The sequence below is a fragment of the Gouania willdenowi genome, chromosome 17 (assembly GCF_900634775.1).
Source record: "Gouania willdenowi chromosome 17, fGouWil2.1, whole genome shotgun sequence".
Classification (NCBI taxonomy): Eukaryota; Metazoa; Chordata; class Actinopteri; order Blenniiformes; family Gobiesocidae; genus Gouania; species Gouania willdenowi.
In genome coordinates, this window is record NC_041060.1 from 22,836,956 (window position 1) to 22,850,720 (window position 13,765).

The window sequence follows — 13,765 nt, forward strand, 5'->3', positions numbered from 1 at the left end:
TCCCCTTCCCCCTCCCCCTCCACTTAGGTGTAACACTGCTCTCCCTTTTTATATCCTCCCTATAATAAAAGATTTCTTACCCTTCCTTAGGGAGGGCTGGTGATGGTCACAATTAAGCAATAAAATAAATCAATGTATTTTATTGCAATAACAAAATATGCATTGCTGTCTCATAATGATTGCACTTCCTGTGGTGTTGGACTTTGACAGCATGTGCAGACAAGTAAAGAAAAAAAAAAAAAAGAAAGATAATCTGACCTGGTCAAGTGTCGTTCATGTGCACGCAGTAAGGAATTATTGATGCTCAAATATCTTAGGGTTATGGGCCCAGTCACCCCTGTGATTCCAGTTACCTCAGGCAAACAAGGCGAGATAGAGTTGAGTCGAAGTTTGTAGGTGTGGACTTGAGCAGAAGGAGAGTGGCTTGACCAAGGATAAAGGTAATGCAAACGTGAAGTATCACACGGAGCATAAAATGGACTTTGGCCAATAAACTATCATCTGTCCTCTCGAAGAAGAGGTAAACGTGGTAAAGTTTGAGCTAACAAGCTAATTAGCATAGCAAAATGCTAAAGTGCTGAGCTAAAACAATATGGCGGCTCGTGCTACCAGAGCGGTGTCCCTGCAACTGTATTTAAATGGATCCGAAGACAAGCATAACAAGGTTTTTGGGACACTTACACATTTTAAAGTTGAAAGACACTGTTTTAAATGAGACAGTGGGAGATGAACAAACAGCAGTGGACAGAATAAAAATATCCAGACAGCTATGCAGAGCTCATACGGCTAATCGATGATAAAAGCACGTTACTGAAGGCATACACTGTGCAATTTTTGGCCGATTTTGAGAAGATTTTTGACTCAACCATCTGTTTTGGGATCGGGACGAGTCTTTGCTAAATCGTGTATTGTGCATTGTGTAGTATACATGGGGTCACGAGAAGCGATTAACACCTCACGAGCAGCTCCCGATCAGCAATCGTATGGTCGTAAGGAAATCAAACATGTTTGAAATCCAGTCGCTGGTCGTGAGCTCTTTGTGAGGGTATCGCACAGTTGAACCCTAACTTTAACCCTAACCCTAACCCGGCTTACCTTAAACTCTCACATGCGCAAACACCGTAGGACCGCTGTAAAATTGACGGACTGCACTGCCCACGTTTGTCCAGCCAGTTCCTGGTCCATCACATCGCCGTCTTTTCTTTTTTGAAGCTCATTTTGCTGATATTTGCGAGTGTCTCTCCACTTCTGGGTTCTTCTGTTTTAAATTCGACGCTTCAGAGTTCTTTTTTTTCTTCTAATTTGTACGTTGCATTTCCGGAAACAAGACCTCGACGTGTTGTGTATGAACGTACAGTGTGAGCAGTCAGATTGTGTCAGAGTGTCGGTCCGTACAGTGTGAGAACATGCATCATGAGCTGCGCACATTCGGGCTCTGCAATTGAGTTGCACAGTTTGAGCTGAAGTTGAGGTACAACGATTGAAAAAAAATCGCACAGTGTATCCCAGCGTTAATAAGACACGATGCTACATATGACAGCAGGAACTGAAAATACTGAGGGAGCACTACTAGCTACGAATAATCAACCTCTACACGTCCTTGACAAGGCTACAGAGAGTTGACTACGGACCACGTCATCAGAGCAGAGAATCTGATTACAGCACTCTGTGATGCCGGGGAGACTCTAAGCTACGATTCTTGGCGCCTTCTTGACTCATACAAGCCATTAGCTGTACATGTAACGCAAAAGGAAGACTGTCAAGCTATTATTTTAAATCCCAGCTTGAAGGGATTTTCAGCGTCTACCGGAGTTTTTGACGCAGTTGATTTCCAATAAAGTTGTTTATTTCTTCATTGATGAATTGGTTGATTTTATCATTGAACAGATGGGGGTCCTCAGTTTTCAGTTTTAGTTTCTCAGGTGAAAAACCTTGAATTGTAAGAGAAACAAACAAACGTCAGCACTTAAACACTTGAGTTAAACGTTCATTTCTCACAAATTATCTTTTCGCTTTTAAATGTATTAGCTTTCTCAAAACCTTAGTTACTTTAATTCAAGCTTAAAGATTAACAACATTTTAATAAAATAAGTAAATTTTCACTTTATTGAAATTAATTCAATGTTAACATTCCTTGGACAAAATTAAATTCCCAACATTCACTTATATTTACCTATCTCATTCTAATAAATACATTTTAATAAAGTTTAGATTATGGAATGTTCCCCCAAACTCAATTCCTATGTAACTGAATTTAAATTTATCTTTACCAAATTAACTTTACTATTTCGTTAATTTGAATGTTTTGTTTTAATTTATAATTCAGTTTAACTATTTAATTTAATTATTTAATACATATACTTAACTTTTAAACACCTTTATCTTATTTGAACAATTAACAACGATTAACAATAACATTAATATTAATATCTAAACAATTAAATAACTTAATTACCTAACTGTTAAATAATTCAATCTTATTTAATCAATTAGTAATATTTGATTTCTAAACATTATAGTTAAATAATGTAATTACCTAACTGTTAAATAATTCAGTCTTATTTAATAAATTAATAATATTGAATATCTGAACATTATCATTAATAAATTTATTTACCTTACTGTTAAATCATTCAATCTTATTTGATGAATTAATAATGTTTAATATTTAAACATTATAATTATAATAAAATACTTGAATTAGTTCAACTAAACTATTTCAACTCAGAATGCAATCACAGAAGCACTTAAGCACAGCTGCGCTGCAAGATCAGCCACATGTATGACGTCAATTTAGCGCCAAAAACCCAAGCGCAAAAAACTGTCATCGCTCTACTTAAGATGCTGTTTCTTCCCCGCGATCCGCAGGTGAGTGACGACCATCTGCTGCACTGTGCGCCACTGGCTGCATGTTGGTTGCCACGCTAGCTCTCTCACTTTCTTCTTCGGCCGCACCAAGTGTTCCGCCTTTGCCAACGGACCGGAAGTTTGACTTCACAAACACAATGTGACATTTACAGATTTCAAAAGGACATTACGTATTTACGAAGAGTCAGAGAAAATGTTCACAAAACAGGATAGAAATATCCAAGAAGAAGAAGAAGAAGTACACCAGCAGCACTCAAAGTAGATGTGAAAATAGAGACCTGACATGTTTCAAATGTGGATTAAAAGGACATAGAGCAAGAACGTGTATCCAAAAGGTTTTGTGCAACACACATCAAGAATCCATATGCAAAAAGAAAGATAAACGAGACAATTCCAGAAAGGTTACTGATGAACGATTCAGTGATTACCTTTTCAAAGCAGCACAAGAAGAATGTGAGTCAACACCCAAAATAAAAATGAAAGTTACTATGGTGGAAGCAGGAGAGACATCCCACGTTGTGAATGATGTAAATAATTTTGCAAGATTTGACAGCACTTTTCAACCTTTTCAGTGGACCTAGCTGATGGGACAAGATGCAGTGGAATGGCCCAGGGAAGAAGAACAGCGACGATACATCTAGTGGACAGCGATGGACGACAGCACAGAGCACAACTGCCAAATGATCTGTACATGCCCTCATATCCTCACAACATCTTTTCAGTGGTGAGAGCAGCCGATGGAAGAGCAACAATAACTTTCAAGAAAGGAGAGAGCCACATGATCACTAAAGATGGTAATAGATTTAAAAGAACTGAATATGAGAAGCTATATTACTTGCCAACTGTTGATGCAAATGAAAATCAGTGTAAAGTGTGCCATGACGTACAAACATGGCACGAGATGCTAGGGCACTGCAACACTGAGGATGTAATCAAACTCCAAACTGTGGTCAAAGGTATGGTAATTAATGGAAATGCTGTTAAGCCAAATCAGATATGTGAATTCTATTAACCCAAACAAGGAATAGGGAGCTAGATGCGGTAAAATAAACCCCTGGAGTTAAAACATACAGACCTGGCAGGGCCAATGAAAACTGAGAGCTTAGAAGGCCACAAATACGCACTGTGTTTCACAGATGAGTATTCAGGTGTTGTATTCGTATATTTCCTTAACGGTGCAGTCCGTAACTCTTATAAAAATGACTTTTTGTCATATTTGCTAAAGCTGTCACTATGTAAGGACAGCCTTACATGAAACTAGTAGTTTATGTGAAAAAAAATATTCTCATTGAGTCCTGCCTGCTGCTCCTGCAGCCTTTGGCAGATTTCCAGAATGCACCGCAACCGAGCAAAAAGACCCAATCAGAGCAGGATTGTGTTTGATGGACTACCTGACAGCTGTTGCCCACAGCCCTCGCCACTTTTCGGCATGGCCAAAACACAGCAATGCTCATATAAGCTAGTGCCTGGAGCGTCGTCTTTTTTACAGTGTATGGTCTGGAGGTGTAGAAGATAGAACTGGTGACTTTTCTGCTTGAAGGGCAATTACTGCTGCTTGATTTACATTATGTTTGAATTGTATTTGTTACTCTGGAACTCTGTTGTGCATGTGTTATTTGTTTGTGTGCACGCTGCTCTCACTGCAGCCCCCATGTGGCCAAAACAGGATAATAACAGAAAAATGTTCTTACAAATATTTGTTTTGAAAATGGTTTAACACAGTAAGTTAACAGCGAGTGGGAACAGGAATTGTATACATCTGTGTGATAGTATTGAGTGTCATTGCGCGTATTCTCCCCTTGAAGGCGCTCGAGTTCTGTATAGTGTTCTACACCGCAGCAGGTTGTGTGTGCAATGCAGTGATTAAAGAGAATCCTCTGAGAGAGGATGTTGATGATCCGACCTGCTTCAAGTGTCGTTCATTATTATTCCCCCAGAAAACTTTAAAAGGGGGAAACCTTTTAACCCTTTTTTTTTTTTACCCATTTTCCAACTTCCTTTGTCACATTTTTGCCCCTTTTCAAAAAGTTCTGACACTTTTTTTTAGACTTAAGCTTTTTTTTTCATATTTTTTGTCAATTTTTGCAATTTCGTTTTGGGTTAGGGTGAGTTGTATCAAATTTTTGTCCTTTCTTTGTTTTTGGTTTTTTTTGGCCACTTGTCATCCCAATAAGCTAACTTTTGCCCAATAAATACAACTTATTTCCTTTTTTTCCTCTACATTTTGCCTCTTTTTGTTCCACATTTTGCCCTTTTTCACTACTGTTTGCCGCATGTTGCCCTTTTACGCTATTGTTTGACACATTGTTTTGCCTATTAAAGTTACCCTTTGCTATTACATACCACCTGCTTCCTCTTTATTTGCCCCCTTTTTTTTTTTTTTTGGCCACTCGACTGCTTTTAACCAATTTTAGCCACTTTTCCACATTTTTGATGCTTTTGGACCATTTTTGGCTACTTGTTACCAAATCTGTCTCCACTCGCTCGTCAAAAAAGAAAGTCAAGGACCAAACCAACCCACTTCGGATCGACGGCCCACCGGGACAATGACCGGTATGCCAGATGGCCAGTCCACCCCTCCCCGGCCTATAGTGCTCTTTTTTAGATAAAAAGCTATGTGATAATTATTTTTAACACCAAAAAAATAATCTTAAATAACTTTCTCTAAATCAGGGTTGTGGAACCCGCAGAAACGATTATGAACTGGAAACTGAACTAAAGCTAACTATGCTAAGCAAAGACACCGACACACAGAACGAATGCTAACCACTCCATATAAGGTACAGTATAAAACAAGTAAAAAGATTAGAAGAACACGTCTTACTGTCATAAAACCACAGAGAGCCATCAATTGTTTTATGGTCATATTTAACACTTGTATGAAAGAATAAAAGCTAAACATGTCGCACGTTGTGTGAATGATTAAATCATCAAACTTGATCTGGTTTAATTATAGGATATCAGAGAGTTATTTATCAACCATAACTTTATGTAACTCATTATCAGATAAATGAAACAAGCTTCAGCAGCAGTAAAAACACCAATGAAGTTATTTGTGCTTTTCATGTGCTTTTTTTTTAGAAAATAATTTCATTTTAAGTGAGGAAATAAATGAATTACATACAATAACACTAATAGAGTGATCCACATGCACTAATATATTCCATAAAATATCAGCTCATGAACTCTTTGAGTCACCAGTTATTGTAGCCTTTTGATGTATTCAGATTTATTTCTTTTTGTAAGGAACCTGTTTACAATTTAACTTGGGAATTGTTTTATGGTTTTTTTATTTATCGTGATGTTTATCGTTATCGTGATAAATACCATAAATTATTGGGATACTTTTTTTAGTCCATATCGCCACTGACGCCGGGCGCCGTCTATGATGGGAAGAGAAAAGTTGCAGTCAGTCGACTGAAAGAGGACAACCCAGAGCTCTTGTCATATCACTGCATTATCCACACGTCTGTTCTCTACACCACACTTTCAGAGCACCATGCAGAAGCTATGAACACCGTCACCAAACGACTTAACTCTCTCAGGCTTCATCAGCTCACCAGCATCGTCTGCTCAGGGAGTTTTTAGCAGAAGTAGATGGTCCTGCCAATGACCTGCTCTTGCACTCCAATGGAAGATGGTTAAGTAAAGGAAAAGTGCTGGCACGCTTTTGGAAGATAAGAAATGTAATTAAAGTTTTCCTTGCACAACAAAAGAGTCACAAGGCTCAGATGCTTTTGCACTTTTTAGAAGAGGAAAGTAACTTGGACACACTGGTCTTTCTGGTTGACATCACAGGGAACTTAAATGACCTCAACCTGAAGCTGTGTGACTTGGTGGCTGCTGCCAGTCTTTTCAGAGGAAAGTGGACATTCTGAAAATGGATCTTGAGCAGGACTGTACACATGTTCCTTCAATGAAGGCGATACAGGAGAGCAATGTCACTCCTCATTCTGACTTTATCCAAAAGTTGATTGAAAACTTTAAGGCTCGCTTTGATGGCTTTACATTGGGAGATCTTGGGAGATGCTCTTGTTAGGAGTCCATTTTTTGTTCAGAATGTTATCTCTTTCTCAAAGGAGGCAATACATGTGTACAAATGGGCTCATGCACAGGCTGATGTAGTGTTCAGAGAGCTATGTGAATCCTCTGACCCAGTCACATTTTGGCTGCAGACTGTGCCAAAGGCAAAGTTTCCTGTACTTAACAAATACAATAACAATGTTTGGCTCTACCTATAGCTGTGAGTCAGCCTTCTCTACGCTAAACATCATTAAGAATAAGTACCGCTCACAAGAATTGCTTTGACTCCATTCCTACCCAGATTTAAGAGATTGGCTGCCAGTGCCCATGCAAATTTCTCACACTGAGCCAAGTTCACAAACTTGCTTTTTTACAAAAATGTTTACTTGTTTTTTGTTGCACTAATAGAATTATTGTTTTACATTTTTTTCATATAATGCATTATGAGGTGCAACATTTGTTTCCTATTTGCACTTTCGAAATGCAAAGTGGGTGGTTGTGTATTAAGATTGTGACATTCAGTATTTATTTTCATGCTCTCTGTGGCTGTTATTGATGTTGAAAGGTTTGACATTTGAATATTTGCACTAAAAGGAAATAACATACTTGAATGAATTTCAACACAATCAGTTGAATAAATTTAAAGATAATCCCAGGTAGATGCGAAACAAAATAAAACAAACTCAAACCCCGCAGTCATGTGACAAATCAATCAACAGTTCGTGTTGAGAAAGATTAAGTTATTTCAGGTCGATCTGCGCATGAGGGGTTGAATTGGTTTCTCCAAAGGGCCGGATTTGGCCCCCGGGCCATGAGTTTGACACATGTGCTCTAAATAGTGACTGATTTTGAAGTGGGGTGGGTGAGTGTGAAGGGTAATGGATAACGTTTGATAAGCCGATCAGAGGTAATCAATATATGGGAAGTTTAAACAGTGGGGCAGCATTAGTTATTCTCTATCAGACATGGGCGACTGGTGGCACCTCAGTTTAATTCCGTGCTGCCCCAAAAACAAACACACAAAATGACTCAAAAAACACACAACATGATGATGACACTATCATTAGAGTCACGTGTGTTGGACCAGGTTATAGCATCTGAAACATACAGGACAGGGGCTCTCCAGGACCGCATTTATGGGCACACATGCTAAATGTTGACATGAATGTTGATAATGTGGCCCTCAGATCAGATACAATCACGTGTTTGTGACCCTGCTGTGATAACAGTCGCTGTAATCTCCTGTAATGTAATATTGTACAGTATCTCATATCAGTCAGGAATTAGAATGGTTAATTAGTAAAGTTGATTGACAGCTTATCCAGTGGCTCAAGTACACCCTTTTTCTTATGTCTGAATCTCAGTACCCCCTTTGTCCAGCTGCAACATTGTGGTCAGAATGCTATGAAAAAACAACTATAGAGCAGAATGATGGAATGAATGAAGGTTGACACATTTTAAAGAATCTAATTTTGTAAATATGTGGAAAATAAACAGTATTTAGAGCCTCCTGAATAGATTCATTTCTATAGGTTTTATAATTTCCAGTCATCTACCTTTGTATTTTCAGTTCATGTTTTAATCAAAATCATTTTCTTCATTATTATGAATATCATTGTAACCAAAAATACACATTATAAGTGCAATGTTTTTCATGCTTTTATTTGTTAGTTTTCCACCCTCGCTCTCTCAAGTACCTCCTGTAGTGCCATCGCTTACCCCTAGGGGTACACGTACCCCAAATTTGAGAAAAACTGATCTGTACTGCATTACAGGATTGTGTTCTTTGAAGCTAATTATGATGTACTCTATACATTCCTTTGCTTGGATGGAATTTCAAAATCCACCATCCACCTGTTTATGTTTTACACCCACATACTCTCACACACACACACACCAGACACTCCCTCAGCCATCACACATGCATCCTCTTCTTTATTATTGACTTTAATGAAAATGAGCAGGAACCAGAGGAAACATGCACTACAAAGCGGCAGACCTTTGACATGAAGGTGAAATATTGATGAGCTTGAGGAAGGAAAAACACACGGCGCGATTGATTGACAGATCGCACGTTGTTCTGTCATGTAGCAGCAGAATGACGATGAGCCCCTGACACAGGGAGACTCGCCTTAGGAGGACAAGAGATATTTAACGAAGGCTTCGTAGTTGATGCAACCGTTGGCATCCTCTTGGTTCTGCATGAGCTGCTCCACCTCATCCTCCCTCATCTTCTCACCTGTCAGAGTTTCAGAAACACTGTGAGCATTTAATTGTCTGCTAGGGATGCGCCAATCAATCTTGAACTGCTCGGAAGCCGCTAACAAGAGTGACAACAGATCCATGGAAGTTCTCATTAAAACCAATCACTGAAGCTACGACGATGTATAGAGGGTTTTCACAGCATGTCATCACTGCATCATCAAACAGGAAGTCGCCATATTGGAAGTACTTGGCAGGTAAATAAAGCAGATCTCAAATGTCGAACGGAAAGAAATGGTGAATTATTGCCGTGTTTTTGGCTGTGCCAATCAGTCAGATTGTTAAAAACATTTAGCGTTTTATAGATTGCCGAAAGGTATAACAAATCAGGGAGAACAATGTCAAAAGTTATCAGAGGAAAGGAGGCGTTTGTGGCTCGCAAAGCTAAACCAGGATCTACGAGGCAAAAATTCTGGACAACATCCGAGTTTGTCGGCCCATTTCTTGTCATGTAAGTGAACTGTTGATAGCAGCAGCTCTTAACTAATTTACTAGTGTGATGATAAGAATATAATTCATATCAAGCTACAGCATGTGGCATTATTGACTTAATATAATCATATTTAATAGCCTGCTACAGTAGTAACACAGTTCTTAAAATGTAGAGCCAAAATGTGCTGTATTTCTCATAGTATTCCAGGTAAAAGGTCTGACCTTTATCAAAACGATGACCCACATTGGGTTAGAGTTAAAACCAAATAGTTGACGACGGAAGACTCTCCCAGTCGTCATTTATCCAAGACAAGGGAGCCAACTCGTATGGATCTGCACCACCAATAAACTGCAAACTTTTCTAAATATTGTGCCCTTTCCTGCGGACCAAGTCCTTCCCTGTATGCCTTTGCATGCCTCCAATATGGTCGCGCATCCGAGTTACTGCCCAGAACGAGACGTAGGTGAAGACCCTCTATAGCAAACTTTATCACAGGCATCTCATACGCACATCAAAAATCTCATCCAGAGTCTGTGGGTTGTACTCCAAATTCTTTCATTTTTAGACTCACTCACTACCAGGTTGGATACAGGTTGTTCAGTGTTGATTCAGTTGTCAGCTCTTTTCTGATTTGTTTGGAGATTTATTTTACAGATTGGAATTATAGTCACTTTATTAAAATCGATTTCGGATTCCTTTTTTGATTTGCTTTCCCACTTCTTTTCAGATTTTCCAGATTCTTTTTCTGATCCAACAGCTGGTTTACAGAATTTCAGAGATAATCATGTCCGCTCTGTCCAAAGTCAGATGAGGTTACAGGTACCACCGGGTTTCCACATTGACAATGGTTTTGGTTAAATGCTGAGAAAAGTAAGGGCTGACTGGCTACATATTTTAGCCTTTTGTTGCACCTGATTTAGTTATTAAAGTTCACTTCAAGTAATTTGATCTGCTCCGTAATAGATTTTGTACATTTGTAATCAATTTTGTCCAGAACTGTTGGATAAGAAAAATTGCACCATTACAAATGTAAAAGCCTAATATTTAGTTTATCATGTGATAGGCCCTGAAAACTCTACCGTGAGCAGCCGTTATGCGTGCTGCTTAGCTCACCCAGTGTTGCCAGAACATGACGAAGCTCAGCTCCCATAACCGTGCCGTTCCCTTCTTTGTCAAAGACCCTCAGACCTTCCACAAAGTCTTCAAACGTCCCTCGGTCCTTGGCCCTGCAGATGTGTTGGTGGATCGGCAGGAACTGATCAAAGTCAAGCATCTTGGTCTGCATGTCTGAGGAGAACAAAACATGGACTCACATTGAACCGTCACATCGTTAAAAGGCTTGTTTCCAGGAAAGTCTCATGATCAGGACTTTTTCTCAGAATCTTGACTTTTATAATCGTCGTCATCAAACTTCATTTCTGACACATACATGGTCCATAGCAGACACAAAAACATCCAATTTCTTCAGCGATTTGTCTCGTAAATATTGGCTTTTGTCTTGTTATTATAACATCATTTCATAATTATATATTTTTATCTCATAGAGACTTTATCTCGTAATTATGACTTTTATTTTCAAAGGCTTTTTATCTCGTAATGATGATTTTTTTAAATCTTGTAATAATGACCTGTCTCGTAATAATGGCTTTTTTTTTTTTTAACCTTTTAATCACTTGTATATATCTGGTAAATATGACTTTATTCCATATTTATGACTTTTAACTTGTAATAATGACTTAATGACTCTTTCCTTTCGTCTTTTTAATATGTTTTTTTTTTCTTCTGGCTTTTAACTCATGATTATGATTTATCGCTGAACTATAAATTCATATGGATCAATCCCATTATCTCATTTGTTCTGCTTGCACCATTTATACAACAGTTAGTTCTTACCAAGTCATTTGATTGGACAACAGACATTACATAAGTGCTGATATAGAGTAACAACAGCACTGGGACTTTTTACAGACAATTATTACTCTTCTGTACAGGAGTTCTACTAACCGTTAATTAATGTTAAATCACTTTTTACCTATCTTAGGTTGTGACAAACTGAAATATGGACATAGTTCCATAAATACCATTTGATCTAAATTATTAATGGTCATCAGACTCAGAGGAGGTTGAAGGAAAGGAAAGAGGCCTGGATAAACCAGCGCTAACCAGGTGTGCTGATTCAAAATTATACAAAGTAGTGGTAATATACAGACAGTAGCAAATATGTGTGTATTAATTTTTTTATGTGTTGCCAGGAAACAGCCTTGTGAAACTATTTGTATTGGCAGAACCAAAAAAATGATTAAATAAACAAACCATAATCTCTTGTTTGTTGCTTAATACTGTTGACTAGTACAATGTGCTTGTAGAACTGTTGTATAAGCGCAATTATCATGCTTGATTATCAATAAGCCGATTGACCTTTGACTGACCTTCGGGTTTGGGCTTTCCCAGAACATGCATGATCTCTGCATTGGTTGGATTCTGGCCCAGAGCTCGGATGAGATCACCGCACTGAGCATAGGTTATTTTCATCTCGCTGGTTGGGGTTCGGTCGAACAGTTGGAAAGCATCTTTGAAGTCTGAAACAGAAGGAAAACGACTTTAGTCTCACTTGTCCACTGCTCATGAAACCACAAAATCTGTTAGAGTGATCAATTTCCACACATCACAACACCACTCTGAGACTCACCCTCGATCTGCTCAGGGGTGAACTCCAGCTGCAAACAGGGAGAGAAAGCGCAAGATTAGTGGGTGACCTTCAAAGAACTTTTGGCTAACAACAGTCAAACTGCTGGCAGAGATCGACGTCTGTCCTCTGCCTTCATCAGGCCATTCCTGCAGATTAAGTCACTGCCCTGACACTCAGATGCCTGTTCACTGCTGACCTTGGCAGCACATCCAAACACTACAATTGTCTGCTATTGTTTTCTCCATCAGTTATTTATAAATGCATTGTGTGACACAAAGACTGTTCCCATTCTTGACCTACACACTGCAGACAGATTGAAGAGAGAAGGACTCTATGTTCATTAGCCATGCACAAAGGATGAAAAATTTGAACTTTTTAAGCAGTTTTACAAAAATCCGCCCCTACACGAAACCCTTTGACAATCCGAGAATAGTGCCCAGAGAGGCTTTATCCTGCATGATTTAGATTTAGATCCCCCATAACTGATTGTATGGGCTTATTTATTCCCAGCCCTCTCAGAAAAACCCTCGCAGAGTTAGCGGTTTAGAAATGTTTAAATGTGGTCCTTCATAATAAGTCTGTGGTTGCCTGTAAGAAAAGTGCAGTCAGCAGAAAATAGGACTTTTCTTAAAAGCCTCCGCCCAAGCACTCATGGTCACACAAAAATGATATTAGAGTTTCTGTGAACTCTTGGAGAACCGTCGCTATTGCCCTTACCGTCACTGATGTCGGGTCAAATTCTGGCACCTTGGGGGGTTCTGGCTCGGGGGGTTTTGGGGCGGCTGGTGCAGCAGGTTTGGGCTCTTCTTTCTTTTTGGGTGCCATTGGTCTGAGTACAGAGAAGGGACTGAGCAGGGGACGATGGACACTGAGGGACAAGGTCAGCAGTCACACACTCTTTATCCTCCGTCCCTGGAGGGGGGTGCATTCGTTCCCCTCCCCTCAAAACCCCTAACAGCTAGTCCAAGGAAGGCCTATAAAAGGATAAGCCTTTGTTGTGCTATTTAAAACAATGGGTGTGTATAACTCTCACTCTCTCTGTGTGTGTGTGTGTGTGTGTGCGTGTGTGTGTCCTCACAGATTTATAGATTTATATCTAATGCAGACTTAATGAGGACCTTTCTGATGTTCATATTCTTACGACAGAGTTCTATATGTTCTAAAAGTGTTTCCAAACCAAAAGTATATAATGACCTCATTTGTCTCCAATTCATGACAAAAAATGTTAATGCGTTTTAATCAACTTTGGTTTCATTGTTGACACTTTTTCTGTGAAATCATAAAGTCTGTGTCCATTGATTTTGCAGGTTACCAAACCGCCAAATATCAATGTGTTACACCGTGGACCTCAAATGTCACATAAACCTGACCTTGACCAAAATATTGCCTTAGCCAAAATCAGTGTACGTATTATGACACACCTACAAAGTGATGACACTTAGAAAAATAAAGACATTTTAGATATCCTTACTATCACTTAGTAAGGTGCA

At 39.0% G+C, this 13,765-nt stretch overlaps 1 protein-coding gene across 1 annotated transcript; it reads right to left on the reverse strand.

Annotated features, from left to right (window-relative positions):
• Positions 1 to 8,806: 8,806 nt before the first annotated feature.
• myl13 (myosin, light chain 13) lies at positions 8,807 to 13,227 on the reverse strand. Its single transcript, XM_028473141.1, has 5 exons — positions 12,993 to 13,227; positions 12,276 to 12,303; positions 12,016 to 12,165; positions 10,700 to 10,873; positions 8,807 to 9,130 (listed from the first exon to the last, which is right to left on the reverse strand). Exons 1-5 carry the CDS (start codon positions 13,098 to 13,100, stop codon positions 9,024 to 9,026), a joined length of 567 nt encoding a protein of 188 aa, XP_028328942.1. The 5' UTR covers positions 13,101 to 13,227; the 3' UTR covers positions 8,807 to 9,023.
• Positions 13,228 to 13,765: the final 538 nt, after the last annotated feature.

Coding starts and splice junctions, on each gene's coding strand:
- myl13 (XM_028473141.1), bottom strand. CDS start 13,100: ATGGCACCCAAAAAGAAAGAAGAGCCCAAACCTGCTGCACCAGCCGCC. Junction 12,304..12,992: donor TTGACCCGACATCAGTGACG/GTAAGGGCAATA, acceptor CCCTGTTTGCAG/CTGGAGTTCACCCCTGAGCA. Junction 9,131..10,699: donor TCATGTTCTGGCAACACTGG/GTGAGCTAAGCA, acceptor AAACTCTGACAG/GTGAGAAGATGAGGGAGGAT.